The sequence below is a fragment of the Falco rusticolus genome, chromosome 7, assembly GCF_015220075.1.
Source record: "Falco rusticolus isolate bFalRus1 chromosome 7, bFalRus1.pri, whole genome shotgun sequence".
In the NCBI taxonomy this organism is placed as follows: Eukaryota; Metazoa; Chordata; class Aves; order Falconiformes; family Falconidae; genus Falco; species Falco rusticolus.
This window is the reverse complement of record NC_051193.1, coordinates 71,745,189-71,765,404: the sequence shown is the minus strand read 5'-3', so window position 1 is coordinate 71,765,404 and position 20,216 is coordinate 71,745,189. Positions and strand designations below refer to the sequence as shown.

At 40.6% G+C, this 20,216-nt stretch overlaps 1 protein-coding gene across 1 annotated transcript; it reads right to left on the bottom strand.

Moving 5' to 3' along the window:
* Positions 1 to 599: 599 nt before the first annotated feature.
* Positions 600 to 20,201, bottom strand: CHP1 (calcineurin like EF-hand protein 1). Its single transcript, XM_037393426.1, has 7 exons — positions 19,915 to 20,201; positions 14,747 to 14,819; positions 7,371 to 7,451; positions 5,960 to 6,087; positions 5,032 to 5,093; positions 3,828 to 3,950; positions 600 to 2,540 (listed from the first exon to the last, which is right to left on the bottom strand). Exons 1-7 carry the CDS (start codon positions 19,979 to 19,981, stop codon positions 2,487 to 2,489), a joined length of 588 nt encoding a protein of 195 aa, XP_037249323.1. The 5' UTR covers positions 19,982 to 20,201; the 3' UTR covers positions 600 to 2,486.
* Positions 20,202 to 20,216: the final 15 nt, after the last annotated feature.

Below are 20,216 nucleotides of genomic sequence, written 5' to 3'. Positions count from 1 at the left end.
TGTACCTGGTACAGTTGTCTTCTCAGTACCTGGTGCGGTGCTCTGTTTCGGATTCAGTATGAGAATAATATGGGTAGCAAAGCAATGTTTCTAGCTGTTGCTAGGTACTGCTTACCCTAAGGCAAGACTTCTCAGGCCCTGCCAGCAAGAAGGCTGGAGGTGCACAAAAAGCCAGGAGGGAGCATACATAGCCTGCACAGCTGACCCAAACTGGCCAAAAGGATATTCCATACCACAAAATGTCACACCTAGTACATAAACAGAAAAGCTAGCTAGGAGCAGCTGATTGCTGCTCAAGGACTGGCTAGGCATCGGTCAGTGGGGGCAGCAAGCAATTGTATTGTGTATCACTTGGGGTTCTTTCCTGTTGATTTTTATTCCTTTCTCACGCTCTCTCTCTACTTTTCATTACAATTGTTAATATTGTATTTTATTTCAATTATTAAGTTGTTCTTATCTCAAAAGTGTTGCCTTCCCTCCTCCCCCCCCCCCCCCCAGTTCTCCTCCCCATCCTGCTGTGGGTGGGAGGAGTGAGCAAGCAGCTCTGTAGTGTTTAGTTGCCAGCTGGGGTTAAACCATGACAGGGTTTGATTGCTGGGTTGTTTTGTTGTTGTTTTTTTTTAATACACTGAAAGATTTATTTATGGATTGATAAATACAGTATCCAGTCTCACTGGGACAAATAAGGCACAACTGTAGGTTACACTATATAGCCAGAAAAGAGCAACACCTACTTCTAAGCAAATCACAAAGCCTACAAATACTTTTACTTTCCAATCTGTTAACATTATTACATTCCTATTTATACATGACATGGTCATAAAACTATAGTGTTTCTTTCTCATACAGAATAGATGGTTTTAATTAGCACTTCTTTCTGGAATTGTGTTGCACTCTGCAAAATAATCAAGTGCAACATTTCACTTTGATTAATTTAAAATAAATCAAAAAACCTTCAGAGACTTGCATGTTATTCTTTAACACAAGTGATGATTAAAGGAACCAAGAAAAAAAGGAAATGCACATTTGAGAATAGTTTGAGACTGGTAAGTATTTATAGAAATGTTTACACATGACATGAGAAGCAGTTATAACACTGATTCTTCAATAAAGAAGCTCCCGGGGTTTTTTGGTTTTATTGGAAGGACCTCCCGGACTGTAGGATGCTCCAGCTAAACTAAATGAGACTATCTGCCCATCTAGCCACAGAAAATTATGTTTCTATTCAGCCTTCATTAATTATGATCTCTTGACTTTATCAGTATTATATTAGTGGTATTAATCATCTTATACTTGCAAAGATATTTGTGTAGAAATATATTCTGAAATATTTGGCATAATACACACTTCCACAAATTATATTCTCATGCCAGAGCTTTCATAAATACAGCTATCACCCTCAACACAAATCTAACAAACCAGGACTTCCATATTGGAAAATGTAAGTAATTACTGATTCTCCAGGTCACTATGATTAAAAAAAATAATAAATCAGTACTATGTTTCACGTCACTATTACCAGGGGGCAGTGACAGAACTGCAAGTCCAGATTTTGGCATGACTAGTTTTCTTGCATTATGTACACTGGTAAACAACTTTACACTTTCAGAGCCAAAACCACCCTGTTAAGGAGGGATCCTAGAGCGAAACAACCTGGAGAGGGCACTTCATGGTCCACTGGCTGTCAAGCCTGCAAGCTACTCAAAGAAAAGAAACAAGTTTCTGCATCTGCTACTGGAACAATTTAAGTGACTTAGTGCAGAATTCCTATTCCTTTTGAGGACACCACAGATTCTCCTATTGTCCCTGTGAATTCATCCCACAAAGCATACAATCTATTCACAGTACTTTAAAGTACTCTAGGCTATCTTCTTGCCTTCAGTGCTAGTTGTACAACAAAACCATAGAAATTGACAAGTCCTCAAGTAAAAGGCTGATTTGGAAGCAGTGAAGAAAAATCTGCATGTAAAGAGCGAAATGGGAAAGGAGGGGCAGGGGGGGGAAGAAAAAAAGGCAGCTGTAATATGTTGTTGCTCCTAGAAGCAAAAGTGAATCATTATCACCACACCTAGTATTTGAGAAGATGCTTGTCTCCAAAGTGCTTCATAGGGTGCTTCTGTGGCGGGTTCCAGTTTTTCCATTCTCAGACTCAGAGCTCAGAAGAATCAGTTTGTGGACTAAACAGCAGCACATAAGGAGAGACATTTTTGCCAAAACAGCAGTGCAGAAGGAGACAAGGGAGAAGGTAAAAAAAAAAAGGAAAATATTTTTTTTTTAAAAAAAATGCTCCTTTCCAAGTTGCATGGCAGCCATTTCCCTTTGTTCCTGATGCACAGGGAATGTTCACATTGGTAGAACAAATCAGGGAGGGGTTGGAGATGTACTGTATATGCACCAGTAGTAATGCTCTGGGGGAAGGTGCTAAGGAGAAAATGAAGTTCTATTCTTTGTATAGTAGGGGTAGGAAGGAATAGGTTCTCCATCCATCAGTGAAGAAATCGAATGCTCATTTTCTGCTCTACATCCACCTTCTCCAAAACCTGCAGTAAAATTCAGAAACAGCTACTTAAATTATTGTACATATTTATCTTCTACAAGGTTTCTTGCTCTAGTACAGACGAAATGGGCAGGAACATGGGATGTCTTCAGTTTGGCATGCCAGTCCCTCATCTAGAGACCGGTATTTTTCATTCTGGACTAAGGTCCTTCCGAAGAAAGAAGCTTCAGCCATTCAAGCTGAAAGAAGGCTCTCAACCAAAATGTAACTAATGCAGTTTTAGTCTGCCAACAGCCCAGAAAGGCTCAGATTCCTAAAATTAGACTGCGTGGGAACGCACAGCCAGCAAACAGAAGGGAGAATGGAGTAGAGGAAGAGGCATGAGCAGTCAGTGAAGGGCTAAAATCAAGGTCACAGCATCACTAACACAGATAATTGTAAAACCAGGAGGGCAACTTCATTCACTGAGGTATGAAGACATTAGTCTGCTCCAGGCTGTTTTAGACAGTGGACCTCAGTGTTCCAGGATGAAAGTAATTTAAGTTTGAAGGGACCTCTGGAGGTCTTTTAGTCAAACTCTCTCAACTCCTACTTAACTTAAATCCTACCTCAACCCCTGATCTAGCACAGCCAGCTAGATCAGGTTGCTCAGGGCCTTGTCTGGTTAAGTTTTAAATATCTCCAGGGAATGAGGTTCTACATCTTCAGCAACTATGATCATCCTCTTGGTAAAAGAGTTTTCCTTATAGCTAACCAGAACTTCCCCATGTTGCAACTTGTTTCTGTTGCCTCTTATCCACCTCCAAGATAAGTCTGGTTCCTCTTGTCAATACTTCTGCTATAGAACAACTTTCTTTACCAACTATATAATGGCTCCTTACTATTACCCACTTCTGCCTACAATGCAATTCAAAGGACTAGGAGCTAGGAACTTGAATACTGATGTTAGTTGTGTCACTAACAAAATCTACGAGTGAAGACTGATGAGCACAATTACAGCAGAAGAATTGCTGTGTTGTAACTGTGCTAGTCAGGCTACCTGTGTAGAAAGAACTGGTTGCAAAAGCAAAGTGAAAATTCTGCAGTATATTGCAATGCTGTAGCTTATGCAAGAGCATGAAAAAACATGCAGATTAATAATTAGTACCCTAACAGTATATATATAAAAAGTTTCCTAATAAAGGCAGAAAAAGAGCTAGCAGAAGGCTTGCTTTGTCCAAATGCAAACAGGATTATTGGAACAACTTCCTCCCTGTTTCCATTTAAGTCTGAATGGCTTGCCCATTACTGAGCAGTTTCATTTAGTTGTTAAAAAAAGCAGTTTACCAACCTTTACAAACTCTGCAAAGGAGATGGCACTATCTCCATCTTGATCAGCTTCCTGGATTGTCCTGTCAGCGATGCTGCCCAGCTGCTCATCTGAAATATTTACACCAACCATCATCCGTAATACCTGTAACATCCAGAAGTCCCCAGATTTAATTTTTTTCTTTAAATAAGAAAACAAAATAACCATTATCAACATAGGAACAGAAATACTCTTACTGCTGCTTTTCTCATGTATACTGTCAAAGTAACACCACACAAGAACAACTCTGGAGGATTTCCATAGAAGTAACTTTTAGAAAGACTTCTGTTTGTGCTTTGTATGTCAAAGCTTTCAGGAAAGACAGCTTCCTCTTGTAGCCACCTCTGACAAATACTCCTGCCTTTTCACTAGGCAGCAGGAAGAGGAAGAAGTACGAGAAAGCTTTTGGAACCCAGAACAAGTACATTTTGTTTCAATGCTTTTCTCTATTTTTTCCTCACAAAAAGTACCAACATTTGAGTATCTGCTGCTGGAGATAGCTGCCTACAGGAATCTTTTAAGTATATGGTCAAACGGTAACTGCCATTACTCTCTACAGTTAGTAAAGCATTTTCTGTGCCAATAGAAGATGGCAGTTTCAGTCAAAAGCAAATCCTCGTCCTACATCAGGAACCACAAATTGCCATCTCCACTTCCCAGGATTAGCAGTATGTAATTACCCCTAGCTCAACCATAGTTTCACATATATGCAGCACTGATGAACTCTGATTACCTTTGCTGCAATTCCAAGAAGTTTTATTCTATTGAGAAGATGCACAGAGGATCAGACAAACAACCTAATCAATCTCAAGGATTGTCCCTGTGAAGTCCTGTTAGAAGCACCGCAGAAAGTTTTAAAAGGTAGTTCTCAAGGGGCTTAGTGTAGTTGTTGGGGTATCTAGGTATCATTTCCAATAGCATCTGCTTAGCCTAACACTCGGGTTTAAATCTGAATCTAGCATTCCCAGTTTAATAAAACAGCCTAGGCTACCAAATAGGATTAAAGTCTCATACTGTATCTAATCTTATTTAATTGCTTATCTTAAACCAGAGATAAGCAATTAGCCACCAGATTCCTTCAGAAGTTCTTTTGAGAAGACTGTTGCAAGTCCCCTCTTCATTCTAAATGGGTGTAAAGTCACAGAGAAGGTCATGGAGTCATTCAAAGCAGCCCTGTGCTATTTACCTGAAGCAGCTCATCCCTGGAAATCTTGTCATCTTTATCGAGATCATATAACCGAAAAGCAACTACAGGAAAGAAAAGGAACAGGCTGTTTAATTCAAATGCCATTTTTTTTTTTCATAAATACATTATCTAAAAAACCCTAATTATTCATAAATTATTTAAAGATAATTAGCTTTGAGTTTTAAATTCACCATAAAATTCATGGAGAGTTCCATAAAGTGTTATTACTACATACAGGAATATTGCTATTTTCAAGAAATGAAAAATCCTACTTAAATACTCAGTACAAGTACGAAGCATTCTGCTTGCAGAGGTGTTTCTTCAAAGCCTCAAGTCATGGAAGTCTAATTACCACCAAGATACATTCAATCCTTTAACTTCAGAGCCAACCATTTTTACATTTGTTCTCTTTGACTATATACTTGATGACATACAACAGAAATATCAAGTGCTGAGGAGTGTTGCCAGCTTTGATTAGCAAGCAAGAGCATTCTGCTCATATACTGTAGGCAGATGTCCAAATACTCAAAAAAGAACCCAACTGAAGATGAGGAAAAAGCACTCCATTATATGGAAGACTGGAGAAAGAAAGGGAAAAGCCCATTCGTGTATGGGATGTGGCTTCTAAATCTGAAATAACTTGAAATGGCATACAAGCCATTTCAAAACACTCCTGTTGTGAGATGTTTGTAAAAGCATATCCATTACTCAAAATTCAACCAATTCCAAATTCCAATACAAGAATGGGTCAATTGTTTACATTCTGAACAGCTAAAGTTGCACATAAATTTAAAAAAAAAAAATAAACCAGGTATTAGAGGACATCATTCCACTTACAGAACAACCGTACAAAGACACCAAGCCCCTTCACTCCCTTCCCAGAAAAACAACAAAAAAAGGCTTCTATAAGAAAGTTCACATGTCTTACAGTGGAGCTTGTTACTTCGGCTGTTCAGTGGCTCTGGTCCATTCTGGTCTTTGCTCTTCTCGTTATCCTCTATGGGCCGGAAGTGGGCTAGCGTCCTCATGAATCCCCGGAAATTCACCTGGTCCTCTCTGCATAAGCATTTCAGCAGGTCAGTTTCAACAAGGCTTATACAGGTTCTTTTTTTTTTTTTACTGAAACAGGAGTACGAATGTCTACAGCATCAGGACCACACAGACTCTTCCACTCCCACCTCCCTAGAGTTTGAGTTTGGCTGCCTGTGCTCAAAGCCAGCTCTGAGACAGTGCAGTTGCAACCTGGGATCATGCTGCTATGAAGTATGATGTGTAAAACAAGAAAGTGAGAGAAGTCTTGTCACAGGCTTGCCGCCTCCTGCCTGCAAGCTCCATTTACGCTCTAGTCCTCACCCTTGGCCCTTGCCTGAGCTATCCTGCAGCTATCCCCAAGTCTGGCAAACGTACCTTGCTAATCTGGACCCCGATACCCTTGACTGACCCCAGACTAGCTTCACCACCATCAACTTGTCTGGCAACCACTGGACTTGTTGGCTGACCTGACAACACTCACTGGACCAGCCCTGCTTTTGTCGCTCAGGTGCTGTACCCTTGGTGAGCAAGGGCACTGCCCCTGCCAGATTTGCTGTCACCCTTGGCTCCTGCGCACGGGGCAGCCATTGCTTGCTGCTCTCAGACAGCTCTCTTCTCTAGTTTCTGTGGGAACCAGCTATGCAAGTACTTTCCAAGACTCCTGCTTTCTACTCAGGAAACCCTGCCCACTATTAACCCATATTATGATTTTATTAGACAATCTGATCTTCATCAATCAATAATGACAAATGTGTTCAAGAACAGCAGATTCCATAGAACAATCTAAAAAGGTACAATGAAAAGACACAGTACTGCAAATTTGATCATCTGTTTGGATATATGTTAGCAGCACTATAAGTTATGTCTTAAGCGAGATCATAAACTGAAAACAAGCAAACAAAAAAGCTGATCGAATAACAAAGGTATAGTTAGAGGCTAAAAGATGAAAACCAAGACTGAATTAGTAAACTGCAATACTACTTAGCATAAAATAGTATTGCTACAAGTTTGCTTAAAGAACCAAAGTCCATATGTGCCCTTGACTTTCTTCAGAAGTATTCAGCAACATAGCAAGAAGTAGAAAACTGTGACATAAAGTATACAAGTCTTGTTGTTAAATATATCCCGTTACAGAATAAAAACATGCTGAGGAAACAGTGTCCCCACACACATTTCATGACATTTGAGTGTTCAATTACTAGCAAATTCAAATTATGTGTGCTTTAACTATCAACAATTCACTAGCTAAACTTCTGACGAACTGCAAATCTTGAGCCTGCTTGTAAATTACATCTGTCGGAACTCACCCTTCCGGAAAGAAGGCATTGATAATTCTGTCTCCCAGTGGATTGATGGCAAGCTCTGGAATCCGCTGGAAGTCTTCACGGCTAAGTAAAGCAAGAATACAGGAAGTCTGCATAAAGTTGAAGTCACTAGAGAAAGAGTTGCTTAAAAAGAATTCACAGTAAAAACATCCATTGGCTTCTATTTCTGCAGCAAGACACTTGGCAGTTTTTAACATACAACTCTTTAAAGCATGTTTTCTCTATGACTAATGGCACAAAGCAAAGCAAAAGACAATGCCAAGCCTGTATTACATTACAGACTAGCAGTGCTCATTTATCACATTAAGAGCACTTCTCAGATGGTAACATTGTTTGTGCTAGAAACCTTCCTGTATGACACCAACTAGTCTGCAATTTAAGGAAAGTGTCTGAAATAACTCTGAAGAAAAATATGGCTTAAAAATGATTATTTTTTTTTATAATTATTTTGGTACCTAATAATTTGAGTTGGCATGATTTTTCCAGACTACCCCATTCCAGATTCTGGGACAATACCATATTCCTAACATACCACAGGTGATCTGCATATTCTAATAGAATTTTTTTTTTGTTTATGCAGTAACTTTACATCTTACTATAAATGACAAATTTCAGATTATTTTAGCTTCATCCAAGCAGCACTCCTTTTAAAGAGGTAAATTTAGACTTTGACTGAGGCTTGTAGGCCAGATGTAACTTCATCAGTACACTGCAAATACTCACTGCTCTTGCCAGAGATTCTCTTTTCTGCTCATGATTATACATACACAGCATAGCATAAACATAGCTAGTGCTTACACTGTTACAGCTTTTTCTGATCTGGAAGACATCATGAGCTATACTGATGCAAGCACATCTTAGATTGTCATGACATGAACATACATTTCATTTTACTATTAGAGTTGCACGAACAATTTTTCTTTTCTTTCAACCTAATAGAATGTCACTGACAGGAAAGTGGGATAATCTTGGTGTGACCAAGGCAGACACTAAGCACGTCTCACAGAATACTCTGGTTAACAGGTTTGGGTTTTTTGCTTTTTCCACTATGAGAGAGCACAGCAATTTATCAGTTCATACAAGAGGTACTCAATCATTTAGGTTTTAAATTGCAAAGATAACAGCAATGGGGTAAGGCTAAAAAAAAAAAATCTATTCTGCCTGCATGAATAAAAATGACATTTCCTGCTCAATCTCTAGAAATATTGGCAATCTCCTTCAAGTCAAATGCAGTCCTGCCATTTTTGAAGTTTGGGTCAAAGTCTCAAACTTGGTTACTAAATGTTTGCTGCTTTTGAAAACTATGCTCACTAAACGAATCAGCAACAAGGTTTGATTCACGACATAATTGCATCAAAAAAACCTGGCAAAGTAAACACAAACAGATTTTATTTAAGTACACTGGCTTTTGGGGGAGGGGGGGGGGGCGGGAAATGAATTTGTTAATCTTATCACTACTCTAGCCTAGGAAAGGCACAGAAGCAAGACATTCTAGTTTTAAATGCATTCTAAAACAGTCCTTGGCACCACAGCACTGTTAAAGAGTCCCAATTGTACCTGTTGCAACACGGTTGAACTGTTTGACCTTCTAAGTAGAGTGACCTGACCATATTTTTAAGCTATCCCAGCAAACTTCTGCTCTGACCAGGTCTGAATTATTTTTAATAGACAAAGCTAACATCTATATAATATGATCAACTTGTTACCAGACCCTTCAGGACAGCTGCATTTTAAGCTACAGCTGAAGGGCAAAGTATGCATTAGTGATTTTAGGCAGGAGATGCAGTGATGTGGAAAACCCATGTCCTAGTAACACTATTTTAACAACAGGACTTGTGTCAATGCCAACACTTACAAGCTAAAAGCAGCAGCTGCCCTCTCTTCCATTTACAGCAAAATCCTAATGTTTCAGAATTTTTTACTTGCATATCACTACTTTTCAGTACTCAGCCTCAGTTTACACTCTGCATTTCAGCCTCCTGTTATTCTGCTTTCTAACAGGAGATTAACAATTAACCACAAATAACTCCCCAGGTTTCAAATCTACTTGTCCTGTCTTTATTGGGATTGCAGTAGACCATTTTTGCTTATTAACACTCACTCAGTAATGTGCTCTTATAATTGAAATAGCTGTAGTAGCCATAAAAGTAAATGAATGCATGAGCTAAGTTATTCTCCGCTTTATAAACTAAGGCTTCCTGCAGTCATTAGGGACCAACTGCACCTGGCTGAGGCTGGAGCTTACAGGAAAAGTCATGCCCTCTACTTCCTCTGTGTTCACATGCCATAGCAACAAGGCTCTTCCAACACATCTCTCCTGGAACCTGGCTTCTACTAAACCCTTGCTTAAATGTAACCTGCAAAGCAATCTTTAACTGCATGTTATCATTATGCAGGCCAACCATTTTAATGTATGTGCCAGTGCATCCACACTTACACATACTTTGCAGCAAGGAACGTGTAGATTCTAAGCAAGACAAATATCTCTGAGTGTACCCTCCAAGGCACACAGTAGATGCCTACTGTAAAGGGCTCTATCTTACCCTAAAGGCTACAAGAAATCTATTAGACTCCTTTTTTTCTTCCATTATTTCTGGTGGCTCATCCTTCTTTTACTTCTAGATAGTAGCAGAGCACTGTTCCCTCAACAGAGATGAGGAGAGTAGGGCTAAATGTAGCTGAGGGAAAGTAAAACAATGAAGAGAAAACAAACCATATGAAAAACAAAAGTGGCAGAGGAAAGGGAAAATGTCCAGAGGATATAGATAACAAGAAATTACTTGAAATGGGAAAATAATTAAAAGTAGTAAGGTGTATCATGCAAGATTGTCAAACAGATTTAACAGATTACTACTGAAGGGGTTTCATTGCTCCCTTCCCTTGCTAAGGTTAGCTTTGTCTTCCATCAGACCTTTTGGTGGTCTAATGTACCTCACTAACCCCGAAAAAAAGTTCCCCACTTCTTCCTCTCCATGCTCCCAACTACCTTTCTGTTGAATTAGCAACTTCAAGCAGTTAAAAACAACTTCATCTCACCTAGCTTCATCTTCACACATGCTCTACACAGGTTTAAAAGAGTTGCTAAACTACTGGGGGAGTGATTGATTTACAAACATTAGGCCAAGAAATATGCTAGAAGTACAGGCTAATTAGACGAGCAAGGCAGGGGGGAAACAGTGCGAATAAAGCATGGTTAAGGAGGGAAGTATGTGTTACTGTAGTACCCTACCATTTTGTAAACCCAACCTGCCTGCCTTGTCTGTTTTACAGAAAGCTAAAAATCTTTTGCATTTTCTTAAGCAAAGGTAAAAATTCCATGTTCAGAGTGCTAGCTTTTATGTTTTACTTTGAAATCTTGGCATATCAGCTTGAACGAATAAGAACAAGCCTGACAACTTTCCAGACAGGTGATTCAATTCACTGACAAAGTTAACAGATGGCCCAGCCAGCTCCTGTTACCCTCCTCTCGGGGCCAGAGGCTTTCTGAAGTTCTCCAGGAGACACCATCTTGTGAATAGCTTTCATAATCATGACATATGCATAAACAGCTCAGCGTGTCCATTCTCATGTTACCAGCTTTCAGAAGACTTGCCCTCCCTTCCTTCTTCCACACTCACCAGGCCATCCCAATTGCTGTACAGTAAAAAAATACTTCTGAAGTGCTTAACCTGTCATTTCCCCGGGCAGAAGAAACTACTGTAAGTGAGAGGCTTCATGCAAAACCTACATGCCAAAGTAGCAGTTTAGCCAAGTATCTCCTTTTTATAGCTCTATATGTGTCTGTCTAGAGCTACTTACCAGTAGATAAGTTTTGGAGCAGATGTATTCTTGTGTGGTGTACATTCCGGTACCAGCCCAACAAGGGGACTCACTGAAGCAAGAACATACTTATCCTGGTCATACACTTAAATTTTCTCATCTTGGAAATCAGAAAGTAAAGAAAATGTGCACACTAGTTCCCTCCTGACCTATAGTTAGGATGGAGGCAGAACAAGTATACTTCTGGTTTCGCAATTTAGATGTAGCCACGGTATCAACCTTTTATTTTGGCAACTCAGCATGTCACAGTATTGAAATCAAAGATGACAAAGGAATTTAAAGGAATGGGTTTGTCCTGGCTTTTACAACCTGGTTTCATTCAGATAGCTCCCTCATACTTGCACTTACTCATTTTCTTTTATTTATTTATTTTTTTAGGAAAAGGAAAAAAAAATAGCACTTTTAAATAATTGATAAAAGTTAATCCATTAACCATAGGCTGTAGTCATTGAGAGGGTAAGGAGGAGAGAGGGGAAAAAGCCAAAAAGAAGGCATATGAAGTTTTGACTCCATCAGTACCCTTCTCTTAAGTCTTATTTATGGAACTCTAAAAAGAAAGTTCCTTGAAACTGTACGTAGGTACACTGGATAGAAACATCTGGCTAGGAAAGGTTTCAGCTTTTGGTTATAGTTCCAGAAAGAACTCTCTCTCTTCTTTAGCCACCAGGATTAATCATTATCTACCAGATCCTCTGTACAAAGTGTTCTTTACCTTGCACATTTTTAACCCATAGATAAGAATGACAGCACAGCTTTTCCCCTTGTTCAGAAGGGTGATACACATTTAAAGATTAATTTAATGCCATAAAGAAGAGCCTAACACTTCTTTTCCTGATCATAGTCACATGAGTGATTTCTGTCATGTCTGATTTGTAAGTCAAAGGCAGGAAACAATCATTCTTGCTCACAGGAAACAGAAGACATGCTTACTACTGCCAAACAGTTTAGAAAGCAAGTGATAACTTCACCTTGCTTGTCTCAAAGTAGCAAGTTCTCTTTGATCAGTATTTCAGAAAACAACATTTACGACCTTCAGAGCTGTAGTTCTTACTCACCCTTCATTGTTTTTTTACAGGAAGTAGTTTTCTATTACTTAACTTAATGGTTTCCACATATTGTGGGGGCCAGGACAGAGTGGCATTCAAGTTTTGAAAGCCAAGCCAGCCATGATTGGGAGCAGGCTACATTTAAGAGGCCAAGACTGCAAGTTAAGGGATCACAACTTGCACAGCTGTTGGGATTTCCCAAACAAGCCCAGTTTCCTTTCTCAAGTACCACATGATTATTGACAATGAAAAAACCACCTGCTTCTGATACATAACACTATGAAACTAAGCATTGTGCAACAGACATTCATAGCATGTTTAATTAATTACTCCTCTTACGTAAACTGAGTACAATCACTTTGACATTTATACAAGCTTTACAGACTCAATAGGTAAATTTAAAGTTGGAGGGAAGAGCTGAGGAAGAACATGTCCTAGGTTCAAATTGTGCTAGACTAGTCTGGTAGCCATCACCTTTAATCGTCAGTAAAGACTAAACCCACATGCAAAGTTTTGAAGAGACTGTTAGTGTTCTTTTTCAAGTCATTTCATTTTGAGACATTAGTAGTATCACCCTTACCTACAATATCATTCAGCTGATCTATATGTCACAATTGCCAATTAGCCAATGCTACAATTTATATGATACATGAGCTTTGGTGACAGAGTGGTTTTAAGATGTCCCTGCCCATCCCATACCAATTGTTTCCTCACCCACAGTCTATTTTGTCATCCCTTCAGCTATGCAAGTCCAGGTATTTACAGTACAGCCACAGTCCAAATCACTGGAGTCAGTCTGCTTAAAAATACCTGCACAAGCCAAAAGAGGAAGCAGAGGATTTTTAACCAAAAAGAATCACTCAGTAGTCCTATTTACAGTACAGCTCCACAACCAGTTACTTAAATGTTAACTGAGAAGTCAGTAATTTGTGGCACCAGAAAGAACTGTGTATTTCTTTCAAGAAAGGAAACTGCAGTAAGCAGCAGTACTGCCAAAGACAGTGTATCTTACAACTTGTCACCTTCATCTTCTAAGCAGCGATTCTAGCTTTATAGTTACTTTGGTTTATAGGGCATCCCACAACCACATTTTGCAAGATCACATACAAAACCCCAGATGATCCCCAAATCTATGTTTACCAGGTTTGACTGGGATAGAAATGCTATGAAAGATGTTAACTTCATCTCAGTCAGACTTTGTATACTATGCTATGAGGTCCCTTCCCCCTTCCTGCTCTCTCCAGCTTCCCTGTGCTCCATTTCTGGCATATGTGGCTATATGGCGAATGGGAAACAAATCCACCTGAACACTGATCAGTTTCCTTTTTTGTTGTGCTACTTGGCAAGTTTTCAAAGCTGTAGGTTAGTTTCCAAAGATGAGCCTTGATACCAGCTTCAACACAGAAAAGCAACAGCTTTTCAGCGGCAACATGGTCTTGGACCAACTAGGTTGGTCACAAAATTGCACCCCTGGTGCAGTCATGGACAGCTCTTATTTGTCATATGTTTCCATAATATTAACATAATCCATAGGCAATGTCAAAAGAGGTGACTAATCATTTTAATACAATCAGAATTCATAATTAGTTCAGTAAATAAAGAGCAAAACAATACAAACTCTCAATACATAACTGGAGTGGGGAAAGCTAGAGAACAAAAACAGCAAGCAGAGATACATTTTAACAGGCAATCATCCCACTGGAGTTTACCTTTAAGTTGAGAATACTTTTCCCAGCAGACTCAGCCCACCAAAGTGAAAAGTGTTTTGCACATACAGTTTAAGCCTCATCTTTAATTGATTAAGCTGTAAGAAACTGGTTCACTTCTGTAGTTTTGAAATTCTAGACAGAAGACAAACATTTTAAAGGTCTTGGAATATCCTGCACTACTGCTTTAAAGAATAAAATGTGTATTTAGTCACAGTGACTTGGTTCCAGCTCTTTCTTTTTTATTTTTGAGCATACTAACAGACATGGTGGTTCAAGAAGAGGTACAAAGAATAGTAAATGGCTTGCAGATCAAAGTAGCATTAAAAAACACTAGGTAACATTTAATAGCCCATGCTCCCAAAAATAAATTATCTTTTTGTTATGAAAGCCGGGGTGAAGACAACATAGTGGAACTATTCTTGTAATAATTATTAGAAGCCACACAAATAAAGGTAAGAATCTAAAAATACGGTTTAACATTTCTGAACATTTGCAGTAAGACCTTGAATACCAAACCTGACCTTTCTTGTATTAACTGCTACAAGCCTTCAGTACTACAGTAAAGACAACTGGTAGAGCACCCCAGTTTGACAATAAGATTTCTCCTGACCCTTCATAAAAGGGAACAAACTTGAATGTCTAAGTAGACAGTAGATATGAAAACCCCTGTTGTAACAGCCTCACTGATTCACCATATGAGGAAACGACGCAGGCATCCTGCAACAGCAAGCCACCATTACAGATATGTGTCAAGGCAAACAGCTGAATTAGTGACGATACCCACCTAAGGGTGCCATTTTCTCCTTTGTCTAGGCTGGTGAAGCGACTGTACAAGCGGGTGATTTGACTGTGGGAGACTGAAGAAAAAAAAAAAACACAAAGAAGAAACACAAATTATCATGTCAATGACTTCCCGTAGGAACAGACCTCATTACACAGAGCTACTCTGCTGCTAGAAGCTGTGTTCAAAAATTAAAAAAAATACAAAACCAGTTACATTGGAAACAGAGCAATCGGCAGTTCAGGGACTTCACTAGCTGTAAACTGCATCTTCACATTCAGGAACCCACCAGTAAGTCCATTCTTCAAAAATTTCTTTAATTCTGCCTTCTAGCTATTTATATTTTTGGTCTCTAACATTCTTTGGTTATCTGACTCAGTAAATGGCAATTAAAAAGAAAAAAACCTGAATCACAGTTCCACTGTATTTCCCCTTAACTCCTTTATGACTAAACATAATCTGGACACAGCCTCCACTGATGACCTCATTCATGACACTGCAGACCTCTGCTATAGAATCTTTCCTTCCCTTTCGCCTATCTCTGCTCCTGTTTTTTCCATCTAAAGATGGAAAGTGTACTCAGTTTCTCTGCATCTGGAGAATGGTCAGAAACTTCACACCTGATCACTTTTCCTCCTTCACAGTTCAGTCTCAGTCCTTCACAGGACTGCCTGCATCGAAATAATTTGTTCATTTTGGGGTTCACCAATTTCTAGGCTTCTAGGACACAGAGTTAAAAATTAAGAAGCCTGTTTCTAAAGAAGTTTGAGAAGGAGTTGGGACACAAAGCAAGCAGAAAGTTACTGCAGATTCCTTAAATCTGCAATTTGAAACAGAAATGCCAAAGCCAGTCTTAAGCTTAGCATAATGGTGTCAACATTGCCAAGATACTAGACAACCCTAGACAATAGACACCTAAATCTTTACAAAAGTCCATGACAGGAGAGGGTTAAACCTATCTAGAATAGCAATTCTTTTAACACTGGAAGAATGCCCTACAGAAGATCTTTTAGAACCTCTTCAGATGAGGTTAATAAATTCAGTCTTATTTCATGTATTTAATTTTAATGTTTACTCAGTAAAGGTGTGCTGTTCTACAACACTTATCTAGGACTTTGTGTCATTTTCAAATTCAATTGTTTTAAAAGCCTTCACCAGCACATGTACAATGCTTTTGTTGCTTGATAAAACTTATTTGGGAACAGGTTGCACAGCAGTTGTCTAATCTGTGACAACTGAGGCAAAATTCTTTTTTTCAGGTTTTTTCTTTCCCCAGGCTATTTGTTTAGGTTCAACTGCTCCCTCCTCTGGAATGACCTGCCAGCAACTGTTGATTTTCTTTCTTCCTTGTCTCCTCTGAAACTTTCATTCTTTGCATAGGGTTGGGCAATTTGCTCAGTTCCACCTAAGGCGACTCCTCTACAATCAAACTACTCAATTTCAAGTTAAGCAACACACACACAGAAAGCAGACACCAGTATTTTAAAGACTTCTTTCTTTAAAGACTCCTGCAATTTTGATTTAGTGTTTTAGAAACGATAGGCAATAACTGATGAAAAAAATAACCTGGAGTTACATCTCCAATAAAAAGCCCTGTACTCCCGCTCTTCCCTGGCAACAAAGAGGGTGACGAGAATTCTACTCTGCTACCATTTCCAAACTAATATCAGCAACTCCATTTTTGGAACACCTCCATAACAGCTAGTATGTGATTAATAGTACATAGCTATTGACAGGAGGAGACATTTATGTTATCGTACTAGACAAAAAGCAAATCATAGCTATAGAAGAAAGAAAGATGACTCAGGTCCACCACTGTACTCTTTCACAATTTCCTTTTCGTCTCTCATCCCTCATGAAAGCTGCATCACTAGACACTTTCCAGAGCCCTCTCATGCAAAATAAAGATTTTTACATTTCCTGGTGACTATAGAAGAACCAGAAACAAGACCTGCCATTTATGACTGCTTCTTAAAACTCAGAAGTTAAGGATTAAAGCTAGCTGAAACATTTTTATCTATACTGTTGCCTCACTAACCTCCTTCTAAAAAATCGAGTCAAGACCTCTAAAATAGGAACTGTACCCTCTATTTTACTTCTGTTAAATAATTAGAAAGTTTTTTGCAATTGGACACTCTGAAACTCTCATCTAAAACATTAGCATAAACTCATTTACATACTTAGAAAATGCATAAATATCCATCAGAAAATCCATCACCTGTTATCAACTAAAACATTTTTCTCAAACTCAGAGAGGAGCATTAGTTTATTACTAATCCTCAAGTAGACTGCTTCAAAGCATGGGTACAAAGGGTGTGAACCAAATAGTTTGAATACTGTTGCAAGCTTTTGGAAAGCCATTGGAATGTAACAGAATGCAGACAAGCAACATCTTGGACCTCTCATCTGTTTCTTATAGTTGTTACTGAAATAGAAAAGCAATTAGGACTACTTGAAGGTTTTTTCAAACTCAAATTTCAAAATGTTCATATGCAAAACAAATAACATACAATTTCTGTACAACATAATGTAGGATTTAGGACTGTCAACTTCAGGCTTAGAATCTGTTACTGAGAACCTAAAGATTATCTGTCACTAAGCAGAGGTTTTAACAGACATGTTTCTTCCCACTTCTAGGAAACATTACCTTTGCAGATGTTTCTAAACAAGTGTTTTTTACCACAATATAAAAAAATATTCAGGCAGCTTTTTAAACCCTGTTTTAATGGTCTTTAGGTGAACAGATTATCACTCGTTAGCATCATTAGCGATTCAGTTTTGTGCCACATAAAATTGAACAAGAAAAACTTGTATAATGCCACAGTTGAACTCAATCAAATTGGTGACGTGTTCTGTTCAATGCTCCATACTTATCCCAGATGAACAGAAGAGGGCATGTTTCACACTAAGGAGGCCAAAAAGAGAATCCTTCAGAGTACTTACCAGAACACAAGTTCCAGAGGGATATGCAGTACTGCCAGATTGTCTCACATCTACCAAGTTCTTTCTCAAACTCTTTAGTAAGTAAAGTATAATCAGCATCAAGTTTCTAACAAACTACAGGATATTCTATTCAGTCATACTAACTTAGCATTCTCACTGGGAACTTCGTTCCTGATAACCAGCATCCTGGGGTTTTTTTCTCCCACCTTGTACCTTATGTAAATATTTGCACATATATGAAGTATACAACAGTGCTAAGAGCTTGGAATTTTCCACCTACCTAGAGAACTATAAAGGGCAGAAAAAAATCACTATCCTAGACTGTGGTTACAGGCTTGTGGGAAAGATTTGATAAAGTCAATGAGACACTTTGATGACTTGTAAGTAAGCATGAGTCAGAGATTGGCAGTGGTCAATTAACAAAGTGCTATTAGTTGTAAAATTGAATAGTAAAAACACAGGAAAAAACTAAAGTCAGCCCACAAACTTAAACCTGTTGATCACCTTAAGCTCCCCACTTTGAAGATGGAAGAAAAAATATTTAGAGGCTAACTACAGCCAAGCAGTTTTATTCTTTAGAATGCCTACACAGCCATTTATTTAACTATCATGCAAGTAAAATTCTAGGAATAAAACACCACTGACAGTAAACCAAATACTGGCATGAAGAAAAAAGTAAAACCTTTTGGAAGAACATTCCAGATTTGAGTTTTGGTTTTCAAAGCATCTTTATAAATGAGGTGAGGCTACCTTTACTTTATGATCTTTGTGATTAAAAAGAAAAAAACCTAAACAGTAAATTCTTGGTGGACACACAGACTTTGATATTACTACTTGTTTATCATAGCCTTCCTGCAGAAGGTTCCCTTGACAGATGGAAAAAGGATCATGGAAACTATGTGAACTCCTCACTCAGCTGTCCATTACGCTAGCCAGTACTGTCTTAGCTTTCTTCCACTCCTCTCCTGTAGGTCTGTAGCCACTCATTTTCCTGACACAAATAAACTATTACCTGAAACAGATATATGAAACCACTTCTATTGGAATGAAAACATGGGAAGTATTCCCATGTAGCAAGAACAGATCAGCAAGCATACGCAGGAAAAAAACGTGATCTGTAAAGATTTTTTCACCTGGGGGGGCCGGGGGGTGGCGTGGGGGTGGGGGGGGGGGTGGAACAGAGCAAGCAGCAAAGTGGCTCCTATGGTGTTATGACCCCCTGTTTCCAACTATTTAGGAGGGCACCCCCCACTTACTGTCATTCAGCATTTACTAGATTTCTCAGACAGGCAACCATTCTATCAGCCAAATTGACACCACTGAGGTTTTTCTAAGGTACTTATGTTTATGAAGAACAACTCAATCAAATACTACAGGGCAACATAGCTTTATACTACATACAGTCTAGGGTGAACAATGTTGTGCCAGTTGTGACTAGTGCAGGAATTTTATTTTTTTTTTTTAAGTATACCCAACTCTCGCAAGTTCACTCACCGCCTTTATATTTTAAAGGCCACTCAGCACTCGTTCTGAGGTACCTTAAGGCAACTTTAGCAATAGCCTATGAAACAAGTAACACTTGGGGGGAAATTGCTACACCGTGAGAGCCCTTTCAGGCCAAAGACAGCTGCCCGAGGGAAATTCCAGCCCCAGAGCCACAGGCAGCTCTGCCGAACCCAGCGAGCTCTCTCCGCCGGCGGGTAACGCCGCGGGCACCAGGAGCGCTGCTGCCCGCCCGTCCCACCCGGGTCCCGCCGGGCCGCGGCCGATCCTCGCCCCCTCAGGCCGCAGCAACGCCCCCCACGCGAGACGGCTCCGCAGCCCCGGCCGGGAGCCCGGGGGCCGCGCACACGCCACGGGCTCCGCGGCCGCCGTTGTTTCCCGCTGCGCCGGGCGCCCGGCAGCCCCCCCCCCCAGCCCAGCTGCCCCAGTCACAGCCGGTGGCCGCCGCCAGCCGCGGGCGAGCGGGACCGGAGCGCACCGAGGGGTATGCGGTACCCGCGGGTTTCTGCCGTGCCTTCAGGGGCCCCCCTGCGCACCCACCGCCGGCGGCGGCCCAAGAGGCGTTTCCCGGCTTCCGCAGGCCTACGAGACACGTCCGCCCGCGGTGGCTGGGGCCGGGCTGGGCACTGCCCCGCCGGGAGCGCAGCGGTGGCGGCCGGCCGCGCTAGGCACGGCTGGGCGCGCTGAGGGGACAAGCGCCCGCCCCCCCACGGCCCCGTACTCACAGCCCGTCTCCTTCTTGATCTCCTCGATCTCCTCATCCCGCAGCAGCGTGGACGCCCGGGAACCCATCGCCGCCGCTGGGCCTGAGGGGGAGCGACGGGCCGCGCTCCTCCGCGCCAAGGAGAGTCACGCAGCCGAACAGCGACGGCTGTGCCACAGCCGCCCCCCCAGCACGACGCAAGCCCGACCGCGGCCACCCAGCTGCGCTAAGACAGAAACCGAGCCCGCAGCGGCTCTTATCGCCCTGCCCGGCCCTGGCCGCTGCCTCAGCCCGCCCCTCAGCCGCCCGGAGGCCGCCGACGGC